Genomic DNA, 19,317 nt, shown 5'->3' on the forward strand with positions numbered 1-19,317 from the left:
GGTTGTGCGACATGCTTTTCAGAGGAATGTCTGTTTGAGCTTCTGAGGGTGTGCTTGTCGCTGCATAATTACCACCATGAAATACGTGAAAAGGTCACTTGAATGTTCCAACTTCCAAGTGATTTAAAACTGAGACTGCACATGTAGGGCAAAGCAGCCGCTAAGCTCTGTGCAAAACGCAAGCCTTATAAATACCTTAACACGGCAAAGTTTCCGAAAACCGTCTCAGAGTCTCGATAATTTTCTTCGTAATAGGCAAATTACGGAATGAGCCAGCAGATTCGACAATTCCAATAATGTTAACAATCAATGTTCCGTGGACATTGCATCGTCTAAACACGCTATTTTAAAAACAAATGAAATTATCGTGAAAGGCGCTCAACAGCCCTACAAACTACACCTGGAAGGCACTACGAAGACACATTCGCAGTTTGTATGAACCACAGATCTTTTGCGGCTCCGTCCTGGCCCAGCACTCCACCGTTCCAAAACTTTCTTCGTTCGAAAAAGTCAAAGTTATTGTTTGTGCACAGTGCCCTGGCTCGTTCGGTTTAGAAGACCTCGTTGATTCATCAAATTCAACGTTCGCCATCGAAATCAGGTAGCCAGCCTCCATAATGAAGTGGTTGCTTGGAGCAAAAATGAAAACACCGTTATATGTATTTCCAAATGAAAGTGGGCATAGTCTCACTACAAGGAATACTACACAGCTGTAGTTTCAACAAACAGCAATCAAGGACTTTACTTGTTACAATTAATGGCTCAGTAATAATTACGAGCTTGACTGGTCAACGTACAAACAGTACGAGTACACTGCTTCCCAATAGCTATATACAGTGCGGTAGATTTACATAGAGTTAAGCCATAACAGCCAAATCACCAAGTGGTGCGGTATCAAAAATCCACGGCAGATACGCTTGGACTTTAGTGTACAGTGACCCTACACCCAGTGCGCACCCAACGCCCCCCGATACGATACCGGCAAGGTATTGGGTGTTCGTGGACTGGTCTAAACAGAACAAGGGACCGCCACTGTCTCCGTCGCAAGCGTCCTGTCCGACTACACCTCCAGCGCATATCGTGGTGCTTGTGTTGGTTACCGCCCCGGTTGTTGGATCGCGTGCCGACACGCAACGTCCATTGGCTGGATCCATAACTGTCTGAGCGACGTAACTGAGAGAAATGACAGCGGGTGCTGCTGATACTGTGCCTGTTATAACAGAAAAGCGATATGAAATTTGTAAAAAGGTCGCGTAAACGTTCAAGTGAAAATGGGCGGAAGTACAAGGAAATTTAAAAATACATTTAACTTCGTACACACAATTTAACGTCCATTCAAACTGTTAGGAAAACAGTGAGTAATAAAATACAGCTCGTAAATGTTTCGAAAAGGTCAAACTTCAAGCAGGAAGTTAGAAAACGAGCGAGAGAGAAAGGTAATTAGGCGAATGCTTTGCTGCACTGATAAGCACAGTCGTGCACGGTTCTGCGCTGCTCTTTTGGATTACCTGGAATTGGTTCAGCTGTACGACCGAATCCCGAAGTGACACAAGTATCCCCAGGTTGTGGACTGGTGCCGTCATTCAAGCACAACCGGCACGCACACGCGGCATGGCTGCGGAAGTCAATGGGTTGCGCCAACACCAGCACTGCAATGTCGTTAACGACTGCACCCAGTGTAAAGTTTGGGTGCGGAATAGCCCACTGGACAGTCAGCGCCTGTGCGCAGCCGCTAACGAAGTCAGGATAGCGCGGCAGACTGCTGTTGCCGATGTTGCGGGAGATGACCCCGATGGCCACGATGATGTTATAATTGGACTGGTTAAACTGTGACACGGTGGTTCGAACGAGACAGTGCGCGGCGGTGATGATGGTCCACATGCCCACAATGGACCCTCCACAGACAGCGGTCACATTGGTCCGTTTATCCTGGATTGTCACTGAAGCCTTCGAAGAAAATTTGCGCGGTATCAAATAATTGTGTGTAATTGTTTAACATAGGTTCTGCATATCGTGTTTATGTACGTATCTGTATGACTATATATGTACAAAATTACTACAGTACATAACTGCTACAGCGGCTTACAAATTTTACATGCTGTTTCATAAAATTGTACGTACAAAAACTATACATAAACATTTTACATACTGTATCATAAAAATCAAAATAAATCTGTAAATGATAGTTAATTAATATGAAAGAACATTTGTATAATTCTGCTAATTAACCTGCCAGCATATTGACCCGCTTCCGTTGGGTGCTGGCACTCCTCCCACAATTTTGTGGAAGCTCTTTCGAAATCGCTGAACATGTCCGGGTCACCATTGGGAATGCCGCACTGCTGATGGAACGTCGGTCCCAGTGCGGCGCCGTGATACGGAGATGTGATATTTTCAATTCCGCTCTGCTTGTTCCGAGTAAGACTGCTCATATCTGCACAGTAAGCACTTATCACTGCATATCTACTTTTAGCATATAAACTATATACAGTACATAATATATTCAATTACCACAATTTATATCCTTATGATAAAAACTGAAAAGTGTATAAAACTGAAAACTACGAACTATGTATTTTGCTTACCGTAACAGCAAAGCCATTCTTCACCGACGCCTAACCCGGAACAGTCTTGCGAATCCGATAGCGTTCGGATTCCACAAGCGTCTATATTATGGAACGGCAGACATTCTCCCTGGATGCCGGAACTGGGCAGTAGATCCGGAACACAGGAAACTTCTCTAGCAACCTTGAGCTCATGATTCGCATTAGCTAGTTTACCTTCCGCTACAACGGTAATTATTATGAAATGGAGAATGAGAATGACAACCAAATGCGGCAGTGGACACAATGCATTTGTCATGGTACCGCTAGACTGCATATGATGCTACTGAATATCGTAACCAAATCATAATATTAATTTTGATTAACAGCTTGCTCCGAATAGAATCCGATTAATTGTCTGCATTGTCATGTTTGCGGCAACGTGCAGCAAAAGTTCTGTTCGGATTTAATGCAGCTAAATTTTCGAATATTAATGTCTTCGGTATGACCAAGATCAACGAACACATCAGCTTCAAGTTTCTAACGGTGCGGCCACACTCAATATCAAGCTGCAATGCTAGTGCTCATTTTACTCTTTTGTTCGTCCTACCGTTATATCGACGGTAGTTCTAGTAAGCGTTATTAGATGTTTGCGCCTTTAGCTAGCATGCAGCTTTGAGACTGAAGTATGTATGTACATATCAGCTAAATATTTAAACTTAAACTTTGATATCGTGCCGGTAAAATCGCATTTAAATTACTGTGCCACAATATTCGTGTCACTCGTTTGTATGTAAACTTACGTACATGTATATATACATATAGAACCGATCGATCAATTATATCCGCAATATTGTACATCGAAATACCAGTAGGAGCAATTTTCGGATTATTATGCACTGTCGTTATTATGCTGCTGGCAATCCTCTCGTATGCCGACTTCACGCAGCGATCAAAATGGCAAAGACCATTGTGCATTTGAAGAAGACGGGCTAGATGCTTTGAAAACCGGAAATGCCAAAATTTGCAACCGGAAACGCAAAGCGCACACCCGGAAGCAACGTTGCTGATATTGGGAGCCTAAGAAACTGTCCGTCCATCGTACAATTATAATTTTTTAAATCATATTGATTCTGCCAAGACGAAATGGGCGGGGTAGCCGCCATACTTACTGCTTCGAAAAGTAGTTCAACAATCTGAGTAATTATGAACACGAGTGAGTAATACAAATAAACCTGATATTACCTCTCATCTTTGTGCATTGGTTCTTCACATTACTTTCAATCTGTTTATGTACTGTATATGTACTCCCTATTAGCATTACTAGTACTTTACAAAATATTACTACTCTGCATAATTCTGCGTTTCATACACAACTGATCTCGTGAAACGTGAAAGTATCTGTACAGTAGTACAGCAAGTAGTAATTTCGAACTGCTCTTGCCGCAGGGCGCAGGGTACCACAATTATACAAAATTTGCATCCTGATTTGTTTAGTAAAACGGTAACACGTGCAGGTTTTCTTAATGATCTCAAGCTGAATAAATTTAATCACGCAATCAAGCGGCAATGACGTGCAAACTGAAGAAGCCGCCAAACCACAATGTACGTCAACGACGTGTCCGGCACAATATCGCACGACAAATGTCTGCCTACCTACATTCCCCAAGGCAAAGGCAGCCATCGCTGTCGTTAAATATATAAAACAGCCGTCAGTTAAACAACCTGTGTTATTAGTGCTGCATTTCCTACTGCAAATTCATATTGCAGCATTCCTCCTTAAAACATCGAACATGTTCTTCCGAAAGTCATAAGGGAAAGGAAACGGAAACGGTTGATACGGCAATTTGACAATAATCATGAGTTCGTATTTGTCCATCCATAATGACACCGACGACAACTGGTATATCAAATTATCTTATGATCAAAAAGCTGTCAAAGTTGCCGGGACCATTTTAACCGTCTTTGGCACAGTGGCATCGGCGGGAGCGCTAGCCTTAAAGGTCATCGCCGTCAAAGGCGGTATGGCGGCAGCGGCTACAGCCATCGGTGCAACAACGACTGTGTTGGACACGTCCCTCTTGTCGGCGTCCAGTAAAACGGTGGAGCTCATGACGCTGGGATTGGACGCCAGTGAGGGGCACCAAGCCAAAGATGGATCATACTGCTTACGACCAGGTAATAATGAGATCGTTCACACAGTCTCAAGAGTATACTGAATTACATATCTGGGAAAGCGATAGCGCACAAACCCACCTTTCCCATACTGCTCAGTGGTCATCCCACTGGAGTGCTGCATCGACGCAATGGCGCCAAATTCCGGGCGGAAGATTAACTGCAGCCGTACAAAGAAGGTGTACGATGTGCTGTTGTACCCTTACGTATACTGTACTGTATGACAAAAAAGTGCATGTATTTCAGAAATTTAAATTGTTCTGTAAAAAACAGTAAATAAAATTTCGCTAACATTAGCAATAACCAACGTTTATCCCATACTCCTGCTATTAACTGGCAGTTCGCGCCAAAAGCGAACGCGGTTCCCTGGCGACTACTGTGTCGTATTTATACCGCAAAAAATTAAACGGTGATGAGGTACTTGCCTTTCATAATGAGCTGTTGGTTTTTTACAGGAGAGACAAAGCGGTACAAAATGAGCCTTTCCTTGTGGCAGCAGTGCAGTGCTGTGCGGTACCGATTCAATCCGAGTGACCCCGAGGAGATCCTCATTGAGGAGTTAAAGATGCGGCCTCTCTTCAGTGGGTCGTCGGTTAATTCGGAGCGGGTGTATTATATAAAGGAACATCTGGAACATAAATTTGCCGAGTTTTCAACGATTCGCAGAATACCGCGGCCGGAGCAATGGAATACAGCTGAACTGCAGAAGTAATTTTACAGTTAGTGAGTAAGATGTGCTAATTTTGTACAGATATACGACAGAGTTCCAGAGCTACCTACAGTTGTGGTCTATCTGTACCATATATGCAGAAGTGAGGTTTGTGCGTTGTATCCTAGCCGAGATCACCCGTCGCTACAAGCTTTTTGTGTTTTGTGAATACTCGATGTCATTTCCTCATTTAATTCGCACACTTTCTACTGGTGAATGATGTTTTCGAAGCGAGCTGACCGCATTATCGCTTAACATTTACCTAAACATACTTTTTGCATACTGCATGCTAACGATATGCGGGATAAAAGTTGAGCCTTTAGTTAGTGCATGCGTACAATTAATAATTATCAGCTTTCCTACATAATATTAGAGGATGAACGCGGTATAAATAGAGGATATAATTATAGTACTTATTCTTCCTGTCAAGCAGCTAAGAACAGCAGGTTTAATTGTTCTCTTGTTGCAAGTTATATCTAACTGTTACAGCCTGTAGTATATGTTATTTTTGTAATACCTACTATGCCAATGAAATAGGATTTAAATTTATGCAGTTTTATTTGAGTATAATAAATTGTTTTTTCTATGTGTAAATCATTCATGAGCTGCGTAACAAAACATATTAACGTTAACATTAGAATAATAGCAAAATACCACTTCATGATTTAATATATGTCCTCTTCTACTCGACAAATGCGACGCCCATATTGCGGCACTGCTCACTATTATATTATTGTTTTAATATTTCTTCAGTTAGATCCCTGTAGCTGAACAGACATGCATGCGAGAATGCCTTTTCGTCCGCAAGAATCCTTTTCGGTTAATTTGTGAGCTTCTGGTGGTTAATTACTATTCTGCTCCTGTACTTTCCGGTCTGGACCTTACCAACGAACGTTAAATCTGTTCCGTACCACAGTTGGTGTGCTATCAGCTATGCATTGTAGAACCATTGTAGAACCCCATTATTATTTTGGTAGAACTGTAACAGGTTACAAGCACAGTACCAGATTAAGCGCTGCCGCGCCGGTTGCGCATCTTCTTTTACCCTTGGCGTCTACCGTATTGTATATTACGTTTAATATAGATACTTCTATAGATTTAGATATATCAGTTAAACTGACACATACAGCACATTCTGCACTACTCTACTTACAAGCTGTACGTATAAACGGATAATAAACTACGGAATTATTACGATGTGCTTAAAGGCTAAAGCAATATTTTATCCCGATAAATCACTGGCGGCGCAACAGAAAGCAGAACAAAGAACATGAAACCATGACATACTGTTTACTGTTTAAGGTGTACACTGTACAGCTGTCCTTACACCGAAACCTGGTAACAATACGCTTGTTACTAACAAGTTGTTAGTACTGGTTTCCATTTCGTTACTCGATCATCTTGCCGTCCTGATACTTGACATTCATGTATCCGAAAGTTCTAACATAATCGCCAAATTCGGCGCAGTCAAGAGCCTGCAACGCTTTCTCGCGCAGTTCCAGGATGACATCCAGCGCCTCTTGTCCACATATCTCCACAACACTTTTATCCTTGTCGCCATTGGCGTATGCTAGCACACTCTGTAGAATCCTGCAACACTGAACATGACCTGCCACGGTTTACACAGTTCGGCTAACAATACTAACTACAGTAGTGGCACTAATACCGACATATAAAAGCCCAAAGAATAAAGAAGCGTGCGTAAATAATAATAGATTCACAGAAAGAAATTTGTCAAAGAAGTGTCGAGAAACGCTGTGACTGTACAGTCTGTATGAATAACCCTCTACCGGAAGAGTTTTTGCGTTAGTATTGACTCCTGGGATACATTTGGAAATGCACTGTCCCCTCGAACCGTTTAATGAAATGCTGCACAATTAAGACATTCTATTTTAGGGAACGGCACCTTTTGCTCGCCATCGTCTACATAGTCAGTTTGCATACCGGCAGAGGACTGGTCTGTTAACCCTGAATTTATGAGGAAAACACATCATGCACGGTTCAGTGACAGAAATCAAATCCGGGGGCCCACTTTTCCTCCGCGCTATAGGTCTCCCGTAAACGTCGTCTAGCGTACTCTCTTTTCCGTATACAAGGTGTTATGGCCCTTATGTATTTGGCAAGGTCACCGGTTTCACATAAAGTAGCCAACACCAAAAAGACATCCGGAGTATACTCAACGGTTCTCTCTATGCTCGTGCTGGGGCACTGCCGGGAAAATTCCGCACCCAGCTGTCCCGTCGAGCGAACCATTCTGTACAGAAACGTTGTAAGTACGATAACTGTTGATTTTTTTATTTATAGAACAATAATTCATGGTGCAGCGCACTGCACTACGAAGAAGAAACAATTCGCGAACGAGATACGTACATGTAGCAGATACGATGCACTTACGAACAGAAATCGTTGAGTAGAGGAGCAGCATCGGTTGAGTTGTCCGGCTTGCACAAAAAGGCATGGAGCAGACTCTCCGGTGGCGGACACGTCAAGCCCAGCACCATGGAGTAATTAAAATTTAAGGTGTCCAGGGCCGCTGTGTAATTTTGGGCCAGTGCACCGCAGTCGGGATTGTCGGCCGTAACTAACTGAAACGCAATCACGACCGGAAGAAAAGTTTCTAAAATCTTGGAGCTTGTTAACAACATGATTACTGGCTGCGGAATATGCAAACTGATAACTGGAAGCGCAACCCGAGAATTCGGTAAGTATATAAACGCATTAAAACTGCATGCAGAAATTGTGAATGGCCTTACAAATAATTTCTTCGACAGAAGGTTCTTGCTATCATTTTAAGCCATCGAAAATTAGTTCTAGATATGCCACGACAAACTAACGCAGTTTATCGAAGGCAGCGAAGTAAAGTCATGCAAACGGTATGCAAAGGTCGCCTCATTAATTTATGCATGCATCGCAACTGGTTTGCAACTGTTTCGGACATTGTCCAAATGTGGCGGGAATATCAGGAACATTCACTTCGCACTTGCACGGTTTAATTCTTTTAAATTTAATACAGACGATTACCATTGATTTTAGGTCCATCGGGCATTGTACGATATACCTTGCGTTTTTTTTTACTTTTGCTTTTACTGTTTTGTGTTTTTTGGCGCCACCATTTGGCTCTAGTGAGTAATGCTAAAATTTAACCATGAGGACCATACTGTGGGGGAATACACCACATTGCTAACTAATGCATGAAACTTAGTGATTATAAAGCAGAGCTTTGTGTAAGTTCTTTCAGCGGCCTGCATATCACCACAATTTGCAATTGTAAATCGTTAACGGAGCTGTACCCCGTTGTTTGCGATTGTAAATTTTGATAGTGCATCCTACACATCAGTGCCTGTTTCTGATGACTTTTGGACGGAAACCTCGTCCAAATAGTCTTATATCTATATGAGACCGAAATGTAAAAGCCGGCGCGCAAATGCCGGAATTATTCTCAAGAACATTCGCGATCGACATTTCGCGTGTAACACGACTTCGTTTCGTCATTTGCCCTTTTCACTTGCGGGGGCAACCTGGATTTTTATATCGGCCATGGCTGATGGCCCTAATAGGCACAATGCTTTTCTTGTGATCGTGCAGTACTCGTAAGTACACTATATTTGGGCGCGGCGTAGGAAACTGACTGCAATGAGCTCGCCAGTACACGTACCGTGGATTCCCGTTACGACATGGCGTTCAGACTAGGGCTGAAATGATGGTTACTGATTTCATGTTTTGTTCTTCATTTCCTTTTCATTTCATAATCGTGCGGTCCTGATGCGGACCCTCGCGTGAAATGTGAAAATGATCGAAATGTGATCATGAAACCGCATATAAGATGCTAAAATCATGAAATACGCCTGAAATGCAATGAAAACGATGGAAATTAGCGCGATTCACAATATTTCTTGAAAAGAAATATGAAAACCGGTTTTTTTTTGGTGTGGCCTTTGTTAGTGCGAACACTTGCATTAGGCAACACTGCGAGAAGAAAATTAACGCTAAGATTTTAGATAACATTAAATGCATTTTTTAAATTTTTGTTATCTATACGAATTTTCGGAGTTTTACGTACGCTTTTGGTGCACACTGCACAGGTTACCTCTGTACGTTTTCAGAACAATGTATGCAAATCATTTAGCTTTAGAATGACATAAAGTATTACAAAAACAGTGATTCGGAGTGCGTGCAATCGAAAGTTATAGTGTATGTATCTCATTTTACTATATAGATATACCGGTATATGTACCGGGCCGTCTTCCTTAAGATCCTTTTGTCGTTATACGTGATCGTGTTGCAATCATAAATTTTCGTTTTGCTAACGTGCAAACTTTTTGGTAATTTCGTAGATCCATCTATTTTACAAATAGATGGATATAGTTCTTAAAAAGTACAAAAACGACAAAATATCGTTCCATGAACAGTTCTGGCTATGGCAGTTTTAGTTCACTGAGCGTAAAATTAAATTACTTTACGTTCACGCACTACACAGCTTTGCTTCCGTACTTATTGTTAACGTCATGGATTTTTGTGTACGAAACTGGAAAAAATGCGTATTTTGTACGACAATTAATCGTCAAGGAGCTGGGTAAAAGACTGCGACAACAAACCGGAGAAGTACGCTCGCACGAATTTCTTCGACAGCGCCTGTCGATTGGGATTCAACGGGGGAACGCGGCGTCAGTACTGGGCACCATGGATGGAGTGGATAAGCTTAGAGATTTTTTTGTTATAGTTTGAGCGGTTCTGTTTTATATAGATATTACCCACAGTGTAACGAGCAACAATAAATTTCTTTTAGTATTAATCGTAAGTACATAAAAACAACATAACATAGTAATATCTAATAAGTACAGAAATTACTGTAATATGTACGATAGACTAACTAACTGATGAGTAAGAGACTATCGGTTTTTGTTTTATTGATCCAAAAAGATGTCTCCACTCTCCATCAGCTGGTACCACGGTACCATCGAGAAGCAGGGCGGGCTGCACAGTTTAACATACAACAGTACAACATACAACTGTAAACAGTACAGCTGCAAACATAAACGCGGTACAAACTATAAAGTCGCATTATAACTGACGGTTATAATCGCGGGCCGCTTTATCGGTTGAACGTTTGGATGTTGATATTTTTCGCGTAAGCCGTTAGGATTTTCCCACATATCATTTGCTTTTATTGCTACTTTTGTACATACAGTGCGGCCGGAAGTTTACGTAATCGGTCTTTGACGATCAACAGCTGTAAACAGCGCCATACACATTCCACGTGCCAATTACAGTATACAGTTCTGTTTTAGCCGCTAAAGTCAACGGCCTATAGTGAAGTGGATTCTGCCGGGCAGCGTCAACACTGACACTCGCCGGAATCGTGCATACGATTAGTCTGGCCACCTTCAAACCGGTTTTCAAAACAATACGGGATATATCTAGCCACAGATCAGCCGACGAGATGCATTCTTGTCTTCTCTATCTGATCGCAGAATTCTTACGAGCACTCGACGGAGAAACTGTCAACATTTCCAATCGTATCAAGCATTCTCTACCGTAAATTACAATTTCTATTAAGTATTGTGATATACCCACAGTTTCGGCTGCACTATTTTGAGTGCTGGATTTACTTTCCTGTCATTTTTGCATCATTATCCGGACTGATCATGATGGAATCACTGGTGAAGCGGCAGAGTAATAAACCAGCACAGACTGGTTCTCCTATTACGTTCAACAGCGGCAATGCCAGCTTTGAAATCGATCCCTATCCCGGTTTCGCTACGCATGCTATCCATTCGGGATGGGAGCCGCCAGAGCTGGAGTCCGTTGGTAAGTTTCTTCTCACTGTACTTACTCGTGATTCCTGAATCCGTATACACGAAAACTAAACAGTATTCAAGCTCTAAGCAATATTATAATTTATTTAATTTATTATCAAGTGTTGTGATTTAAATCGCTGTGTGTTTAATTTTAAATTGTTAAACCTTGCTACGATTAATACCAGGCCGGTTTTTTTTCTTACTTGGGACTGTTTATAGTAGTAAATTGCTTCGGATTGTTTTTGATTTGTTTTTTTAATGTGATTGTAATTGTTAAATTGTATCTGTAAATACTTACGTTTTTGATTTGTTTTTTTGAATGCGATTGTGATTGTATCTGTAAATACTTTTTGTAATTAATTATGTTCTCCATCAGCATGATTACAGTTATACAAGTCAGAGCTACAGTATGTATTGCCTATCACTGACAGTACGAGCTGCGCTGCGAGTATTGTACAAGTACAACATAAAGTGCTTATGAACATAATATCAACCGGAAGTGTTCAGTTCTTTTGCTCCATTTATCCGCAGTCTCCCGCATAAATTATTGATTCTGTAGGCTGGACACCAGTTGTACCTCCAATTTGTCTGTCAACAACATTTCGCCAGAATGGTGCGGCTGGTCACCAGGGATTTCAGTATTCACGCTGGGGGAATCCGACCCGGGAATCCTTAGAGAAAACACTGGCAAAACTGGAAGATGCGGATTATGGTAAGACTGACATCTGCCGGTGGCATTTCACACCCATTCATGTTTTTTTCGCGCTTTCTTGTCGTAGATAATTATCCGGTCGTAAATGAAGACACAAGTCATCAAAATGTGCTAAAACATGATCAAAAGTTATCCATCAATGTAGCGTTAATTAATTTTAAATATAGTTGCGAGGCTTACGAGCCGATAAACTGGCGATAATTGTAATTAAAGTCGCAAAATGATTAAAGTGTACTAATGGTAAATTTTTTTGGTATGAATCAATTTTAAGTTGTTTAGAATGCTCACCAGTGGTCGGTTTATTTCAAGGTATTTTGTAAGTACAGTACGAATATACAGTATAGTATATAGTAAGCACGAAAAATTTAAATATCCGAATACCTGCAATTAAAAGTTACACATCAGCTTATATATATATATGGTAAATATTCGTAAAAATGCCCGAATCAGCCGTAGTTTCATTTCGGTTTTCGTATTGCAAACTTGCAACGTACTACTACTATTGAGTTACTTTTAAAATTAATAATAAGTAATCGATAATTAAAATTGTTAAAGCTTAAGTTTTTGTGTTTTTTTTCTGATTTTTATTTATAAATAATCTTTTATTATTAAACTTTTTTTAACTCCACTCTTCCCGCAAAATTTTCCGTCGTCCAGTTTATAATTTTTTCTAGTTGAGCATGTATTCCCTTTTTCATATGTTTTCTAGCGTTGTGTTATTCTACCGCCATGGCCGTCGTGGCCAACGTGGCCCATCTGCTGCGCAGCGGCGACGAGATCATCTGCATGGACTGCGTCGAATCCGACGTGCACCGCTTCTTCACCCTCATCGCGCCGGACGGTGGTCTGGTGGTGAAGTTTGTCGACTGCACCGATCTTCAGCAGGTGCAGGCCGCCCTGTCCGAACGCACCCGGATGTTGTGGCTTGAATCGCCTTCGAACCCCACCCTGCGAGTGGTGGACATTCAAGCGCTGTCCACTTTGGTGAAGAACACCAACCACGACATCCTGGTGGTGGTGGACAACACCTACATGTCCCCGTACTTCCAGCATCCGCTGGAGTTGGGCGCCGATGTGGTGTATCATTCACTGGCCAAGTACATCAACGGCCACACGGATACCATGGGCGGATGTGCCATGCTGAATAACCACGAGGTCAGCACTGAGTAGTCAATAGTAAATTTACGAGTATTTTATTATAATATAACTGTTATGGCCATTTTGTAAGTTTTTCTCAATTTTTTTTAACTGATTCTGAAAGTGTAATGTTCTGTTCGTACTATGATGAACAACTTACGAAAAAATTAATTTAATTAAGAACCGTAATGGTTTGTTCGCGCTTTAAGAAATAATTTACAAAAAATTAACCGAATTAATTGTGAAAATTTAAGTAGCATTAGTCTCACACTGTGGCAGCCTCTATCATTATTTTGATGTAATTCGTCTTGATGCTCATTGTCATAATTTTTATTCATTTTTGGTATCGATTGTCAGACTGTAATGTTTTATCCTTATCGTAGAAATTTACAGAACTATTTACTTTTGATTTGATGGCATAAAAAATTAATCAGTAATATCAATGAATCATGCAGCAGTTAGTTTTTTTACCGAATCTAATGTAACTGGAACAAAGTGAAGCACTCAGTTTTGCCGGTACACTACAAAGTTCGATACATATCCGGCATAACCCGGCTCTCTCTATATAGCTATGTAGTGAAATAATTGGGTTTTTTGCAGATCCATGAGCGCCTGAAGTTCCTGCAGATGGAAATGGGCGCGGTTTTATCCCCATTCGACGCCTTCATGGTGCAGCGCGGGGTGAAGACCTTGCATCTGCGCATGCAGGAGCACATGCGCAATGGACTGGCTGTGGCGCGCTTCCTGGAACTGAATCCCTGCGTGGACAAGGTCATCTATCCGGGACTGGCCTCGCATCCCCAGTACGAACTGATGAAGAAGCAGTGCAAGGGCTACAGCGGCATGCTGGCCTTTTACATCAAAGGCGGGAAACAGGAGGCGTTGACGTTCACACGAAATCTTCATGTACGTCATTGTAGTGATGTACGATATTCGACACCTGCAATATTAGTATCCCGTGCAAAAATCTTATTAAAATTATTTAATAGTTTTGTTTGCGTATTTTGTTAGTGCGGTGATTTCGTCTATATAATACAAACCAAGGACGAGTAGTTAATGTCATGGAATATTTTTTGTGTTTTTGCGTAGATATTCGGGTATTTCGCTAATTCGGATAAAACGTTACTTATCGTTATGTATATAAATCCCCGCAGCATAATTTGCGTAGTACGGTGATTCTTCGGTTGTTAGAAACTAATTTCAATTGTAATTGATTTAATTAAGTACGTGCGGGCAGGTTTGATTGATTTGAAATTACTTACATTACTATATCATTAGAATTTTTTATATAGATATACGAGTGGATTTTCAAATGTACAGTTTGGTTCGGTTTTTCATAGTTCTGCGGAGGAGTATATCAAATTGCCGATTATTCATTAATTATTTAGAATTCGTAGTTTTTAAAAAGAGTAATCAAACAATTATTGCATGTTGTTCCCAACTAATGGTAAGCTGTCGTTTTGAAATGTGACATGCCGGCTTAATTGCAGTTGTTTATTGTGGCGGAGAGTCTGGGCGGTGTGGAGAGTCTCGTCAGCCATCCCGGCACGATGACCATGCGGAATGTACCGGAAGCCGACCGCATTAATCTCGGCATCACCGACAATTTTATCCGCGTCTCCGTGGGTTTGGAGAATATCGACGATCTCCTGCGGGATCTGGATGGAGCGCTGCGTGCGGCGGTTATGCGCAACAAAACGGAAGACCGCCACAATTTAGCGGCATAAATTAACGCAGGATTATCGGGAATTGAAATTGTGTGCTACGCGCTGATTCTTCCAGTATTTTACCTGTAACCTATGGAAATGGATTGTCTTTTCGCTTTGAAGTGGTTTTATGATTTTATTCGAGTTATGTTCGATAAATGTTGTCGAACGACAAATCGTTTATTTACAGTCATTGGAAGTTGTCGCACATTTTATCGGTGCTTCCTGTTTTGCTCCAGTTTTATGGAGGTTTTAGTATTGGCTTGTGCTCACTAAAGCTGATTTACGTACTAGCTATCTGTTGTCGGCTATCGCGCACATATGAATAAATTAACTGTATGTAATAAAATATTAATTTCAGATAATGGTTTACTGCACTTATTTTCGTAGAAGTTGTATTGCTGCGTTCTTATACTATATTATTATTTCTTGAGTATATGTACTATTTATCGTTATTAAAATGAGCGATAATAGTAAATGCTTATCATTACCAAACGTTAAGGCCGAAAAATATAAGTGGCGAAAAGATTTTTTTAAAAAGAACAATCACGCATCGGCATTATTATCAAAATTTATTTTTTTTCCACGAACGGTAAATTCCCGTGTGATAATGCGCCGGTTATATTGGCTCCTTCCGGTATCAAAAGTGCTGTGATGCGCCGACATTCTATTTCAAATTCCACATCTGTAGAAATATTCCTGTATTCTGTTCATTTGTTTATAAAATTACGGTTCTAAAAAGATTTTACATACGTAACAAATCGCAAAAATCTGCTGGGTTTTACCCTTTGGCATTGAATGTTGCATTGCAATCACAATAAACTTCGGCAAAATGGAACCGGATCACTTCCGGTTGTATTGGCGGGCCACAGAACATTCCCTGTAGATGCTCTGTCAGCGCAAATTAAAGCCATAGATACAGAACATCGACAGAGCTGCACCGGATTTTTACAACCGCTGACCGACGATAGCATAAGCGGCGCAAATGCAGAAAGCCGCTGTAGCGCTCCCCGCATTTTGGTTGCATTTCAAATCCTTGAACAACCAACAACGCCGATCGTTGACTTTGAGAAATCCACAGATTTTCGTTGATTTCACTTTTCAGGATTTGTGACATTTTCGCCAGAAATCGTTTAGTAGAGTACGAAATCCCTTTTGTCGTTGAAGTAGAAATTGTCAAGGTTTATTTGTATCTCATCAGTTGATCGCAAAATGGGTCGTGGTGGTAAACGAGTTTACGTTGGGAATCTGCCATCGGACGTGAGAGAAGGCGATATCCGAGGTAAAACGCAACGCTTCAGCTCTCGCTTTTGAGCGCCTCCAGTCCAATTCCGTGACTTATTTTCAGCGATATTCTTTTTTCTTTATGATGCAGACTTTTTCCGCAAATATGGAAAAATCGTCAACATGGAGCTGTTCAGTAAGCAGAACGGGCCGCCGTTTGCTTTCGTGGAGTTTGACGATTCACGGTAAAAATGAGGCTTGTTTGGCGAACTTTGTGGGTCTTCGTCGCTTTTCTACCATCAGCGCGCAGTAAACTCCATTTCGTACGGTTTGCAGGGATGCTGAAGATGCCGTACACGATCGGGATGGGTATGATATGGATGGGAACCGCGTGCGTGTGGAGTTTCCCCGGGAGCATCGCGGCTCCGACGGCGGACGCTTCGTTAATTCGCGTTCAGGCGGCGATCGCAACTATCCGTCACGCAACAACTCCAGCCGATATGGGCCACCACGCCGCTCCAAATACCGTCTGCTGGTTTCAGGTATGTCATAGATGAAATTGGGTTTTCATGTCTGTGATTGAAATTCTGCCAGTGTTAAAGCTGATATTTTAGATAATTAAGAATTTGAATTATTCACAGTTTATATCGTCATTTTTATGGTTTTAATTTAGTGTGCTTTTATTAGCTTTTTAGTAAGCCGAGATCTTCAGTATTTTATCGCGCTTCGGTTTTAATAATTTCCTAATTTATAACAGGTAATTTTACTTATAACTTCTTGTTACCTTGTAGAATCACTTGTTTTTGTTTGTTTGCTCCATTTTGGTGTCAGATGAATATTCTCTTTTTGTATAATTGTTAAATGTCTTAATTTTCGGTTCATTTCAAAATTATTTTATTATTTTGCTTCTTCTCTATTACCTGAATCAGTTGCCTTGCTTATTTTAACTGTTAAATATGGGCAGTAATAAGTAGTGAGATTGCAGATCGGTCTGTTGAAATATTCCGAATAAAGTTCTACCGGTTACTGAAGGAAAGAAAATGGTTCATAATTACGGTGACGGTGAAGCGTGGTTTTATGAAAATTTTATTAGTGGGATTAATGCGCGGATGGGGCTCTTGAGTCTTGACGGAGGTTACCCTCAGGAACCCCGCGGAATTCGCGAAGCGAAGACCTGATGAAGGGCGCGTTACACACAATTCTAAGCACTCATGATGATCTTATCGTAAACGGGTAGTTTGAGTAAGTCGATGTGCCGCCAGCAAGTGTGTGGTAGTTTATATAACTTACTAGTTCTACCATAGGTATTTCGGTAAGAGAGTGTCGAAATTGATTGATAATGTTAGGCTTCTGTGCTGTAAAATGTTGGCGGCCATTGCGTTCGCTGATCGTTATTTGCTGTGGGCACAGGTCTGCCCAAATCCGGCAGTTGGCAGGATCTGAAGGATCATATGCGGGAAGCGGGCGATGTCTGCTATGCGGATGTCAATAAGGACGGCACCGGCAGTGTGGAGTTTGTCCGTCGTGACGACATGGACTACGCCATCAAGAAGCTGGACGACACCAAGTTCCGATCTCACGAGGTATGTCTGCTTGCGCGCATCTTTGGTAAATTAAAGAATTTTGGATATGTAGATGTAATGTAGCGAAATATGGTAAGTAGTGGAGTATTCCAAAATTTGATAGAGTGTTGTGGAAGTACAAGAAAAAGCTGGTACCTTGCAGCGCTCATAGTATTCCAATGAAAATGCTTTTGATATTATTAAAATGAAAATCGTATCGTTTGTTCTATTAGTGTGATTGAGGAAGTGTCGACCGAGGATAACGTTATAAATGTTCATAATTACTAATTAGAGCAGTGATATGAAGTCCTATAACTGCCACGTTAGTTGGAAAATAATTTTTATTTGATTTGCTGCCTTTCTTTGAGGGGTTGCTTGACTTCGAATTTTTTTATTTAAATTTTGTTAAGACTCTTAACTTAAGAGTTCGAAAAGAATTACAACATTAACAACTAATTTGAGTACTGTAACATATCAGTGACATGGAAATAGGTAGATTTGGAGTATGTAGTTCGCAAATATATTTAAATAAACGAAAGTCTAAATGATTGTTTTAGTTGGATTTTATATAATTGATGAGCTGGGTGTTTTGCAGGGAGAAACATCATACATCCGCTTGAAGCCGGCGGAAGGCGGCCGCGGCGGCAGTCATTCCCGTTCGCGCTCCCGCTCCCCACGCAGCCGCAGCCGGACCCCCGTGCGCGCCAAACGCAACGACTCGCCAGCGCGCGGGGATGATGGCGCCGCCAGCGACCGCGACAGTAAGCGCAAGAAGGAGGCGTCGCGTTCGCGCAGTCGCTCGGCGCATTCGCACTCGCGCAGCAAGACACCGGCGTCCCGCAGCAAGAGCCCGGCTTAATGGGTGGACCACCAACAACTTCCACCTCCGGGCCACCACATACATTCACCTCTACTGGATACGTCGTTTTACTATCAGGAAATTGTTGGTTGACGGGGAATATTGTCGCGCTGGCGAATGCGTATTGTTAAGGCATAATTGTGGCTGTTTTCGCTTTATTTATCGGTTGCCATGTTTTTTCCTGCTGTAATCAGGTCTCATCGGAAATGTTTGTTAACTTTTTATGACGCGCATCGTAATGCATAGCGGGTATCCGCTTTTTGTTTGTTTTTGGTGGCGTCGTGGGAACTTTTATGAGACTTCCATTTCACTGCTGTATATTTTTATGTAGTTGGCGTTTTATTTTATCCGTTTATTTTGGAATTTTGTGGAAGCAGTACATTGAATTGGAATCAATTAAACTGTTGGAAACGGCATCTTGCTGAAATAGGTATCAATTCTGCGTTTGATTGCCGTAAAAAGCAATAGTAATGAAATGCAGAGCAAACAGCAAATGTATTCGTACAGTCATGTACTGCGTATGTTTCGAAAAAAAATTAATACGAACTTAGAATGTCTTAGATTAATCTGTTGAAATTAAGTACATAAAATAACTTAAGCCTTCCTGCCGGTACGCTTATTTTTTTGGTAATTGAAAGCAGAAACAGTTATTAGCTACTTTATTAAATTCCCTTTCCCATCTCAAACGTTGAAAGATAATGAGTTTTTAACCAATATGTCGAGTTTTCCAATGCCTAATATTTTATTGCATTTTTTCCCAGTGGTTATACTATATGTATTTTTGAAAATTGAATAGATAAAATAACTTACGTTTTCCTGTCGGTATGCTTTACGCTGTTTAATTCATCGTCAGAACAGAAAAAAATTCATCGCTACTTTTTTAAATTTATTT

General features: G+C 41.1%; 4 protein-coding genes and 1 long non-coding RNA gene across 5 annotated transcripts; 3 read left to right on the plus strand and 2 right to left on the minus strand.

Annotated features, from left to right (window-relative positions):
- Nucleotides 1-781: 781 nt before the first annotated feature.
- Nucleotides 782-3,218, minus strand: LOC129586590 (chymotrypsin-like protease CTRL-1). The gene is made up of 4 exons (XM_055479912.1): nt 2,586-3,218; nt 2,230-2,434; nt 1,509-1,947; nt 782-1,210 (listed from the first exon to the last, which is right to left on the minus strand). The coding sequence occupies exons 3-4, from the start codon at nt 1,879-1,881 to the stop codon at nt 858-860; spliced, it is 726 nt and encodes a 241-aa protein (XP_055335887.1). The 5' UTR covers nt 1,882-1,947; nt 2,230-2,434; nt 2,586-3,218; the 3' UTR covers nt 782-857.
- A 1,084-nt stretch (nt 3,219-4,302) lies between these two features.
- LOC129586639 (uncharacterized) lies at nt 4,303-5,707 on the plus strand. Its single transcript, XM_055479965.1, has 2 exons — nt 4,303-4,721; nt 5,174-5,707. Exons 1-2 carry the CDS (start codon nt 4,403-4,405, stop codon nt 5,428-5,430), a joined length of 576 nt encoding a protein of 191 aa, XP_055335940.1. The 5' UTR covers nt 4,303-4,402; the 3' UTR covers nt 5,431-5,707.
- A 968-nt stretch (nt 5,708-6,675) lies between these two features.
- LOC129586648 (uncharacterized) lies at nt 6,676-8,124 on the minus strand. Its single transcript, XR_008690165.1, has 3 exons — nt 7,822-8,124; nt 7,372-7,681; nt 6,676-7,017 (listed from the first exon to the last, which is right to left on the minus strand). It is a non-coding gene; the product is annotated as an uncharacterized LOC129586648 (long non-coding RNA).
- A 2,555-nt stretch (nt 8,125-10,679) lies between these two features.
- LOC129586532 (putative cystathionine gamma-lyase 2) lies at nt 10,680-15,151 on the plus strand. Its single transcript, XM_055479814.1, has 5 exons — nt 10,680-11,235; nt 11,785-11,937; nt 12,647-13,092; nt 13,675-13,980; nt 14,565-15,151. Exons 1-5 carry the CDS (start codon nt 11,073-11,075, stop codon nt 14,799-14,801), a joined length of 1,305 nt encoding a protein of 434 aa, XP_055335789.1. The 5' UTR covers nt 10,680-11,072; the 3' UTR covers nt 14,802-15,151.
- A 686-nt stretch (nt 15,152-15,837) lies between these two features.
- Nucleotides 15,838-18,839, plus strand: LOC129586533 (serine/arginine-rich splicing factor 1B-like). Its single transcript, XM_055479816.1, has 5 exons — nt 15,838-16,062; nt 16,156-16,249; nt 16,341-16,546; nt 17,415-17,587; nt 18,162-18,839. Exons 1-5 carry the CDS (start codon nt 15,993-15,995, stop codon nt 18,423-18,425), a joined length of 807 nt encoding a protein of 268 aa, XP_055335791.1. The 5' UTR covers nt 15,838-15,992; the 3' UTR covers nt 18,426-18,839.
- The last annotated feature ends 478 nt before the right edge of the window (nt 18,840-19,317 follow it).

Source organism: Paramacrobiotus metropolitanus, unplaced genomic scaffold, assembly GCF_019649055.1.
Source record: "Paramacrobiotus metropolitanus isolate TYO unplaced genomic scaffold, Prichtersi_v1.0 Parri_scaffold0000021, whole genome shotgun sequence".
In the NCBI taxonomy this organism is placed as follows: domain Eukaryota; kingdom Metazoa; phylum Tardigrada; class Eutardigrada; order Parachela; family Macrobiotidae; genus Paramacrobiotus; species Paramacrobiotus metropolitanus.

Excerpts from the sequence above, each read along its gene's own strand:
- LOC129586532 (XM_055479814.1), top strand. The coding sequence starts at position 11,073 with ATGATGGAATCACTGGTGAAGCGGCAGAGTAATAAACCAGCACAGACT. Across the intron at positions 11,236-11,784 it reads GCCAGAGCTGGAGTCCGTTG|GCTGGACACCAGTTGTACCT; the intron begins GTAAGTTTCTTC and ends TTGATTCTGTAG. Across the intron at positions 13,981-14,564 it reads CGTTCACACGAAATCTTCAT|TTGTTTATTGTGGCGGAGAG; the intron begins GTACGTCATTGT and ends GCTTAATTGCAG.
- LOC129586639 (XM_055479965.1), top strand. The coding sequence starts at position 4,403 with ATGAGTTCGTATTTGTCCATCCATAATGACACCGACGACAACTGGTAT. Across the intron at positions 4,722-5,173 it reads ATCATACTGCTTACGACCAG|GAGAGACAAAGCGGTACAAA; the intron begins GTAATAATGAGA and ends GGTTTTTTACAG.
- LOC129586590 (XM_055479912.1), bottom strand. The coding sequence starts at position 1,881 with ATGTGGACCATCATCACCGCCGCGCACTGTCTCGTTCGAACCACCGTG. Across the intron at positions 1,211-1,508 it reads TACAGCTGAACCAATTCCAG|GCACAGTATCAGCAGCACCC; the intron begins GTAATCCAAAAG and ends CTGTTATAACAG.
- LOC129586533 (XM_055479816.1), top strand. The coding sequence starts at position 15,993 with ATGGGTCGTGGTGGTAAACGAGTTTACGTTGGGAATCTGCCATCGGAC. Across the intron at positions 16,250-16,340 it reads GTGGAGTTTGACGATTCACG|GGATGCTGAAGATGCCGTAC; the intron begins GTAAAAATGAGG and ends TACGGTTTGCAG. Across the intron at positions 17,588-18,161 it reads CCAAGTTCCGATCTCACGAG|GGAGAAACATCATACATCCG; the intron begins GTATGTCTGCTT and ends GGTGTTTTGCAG.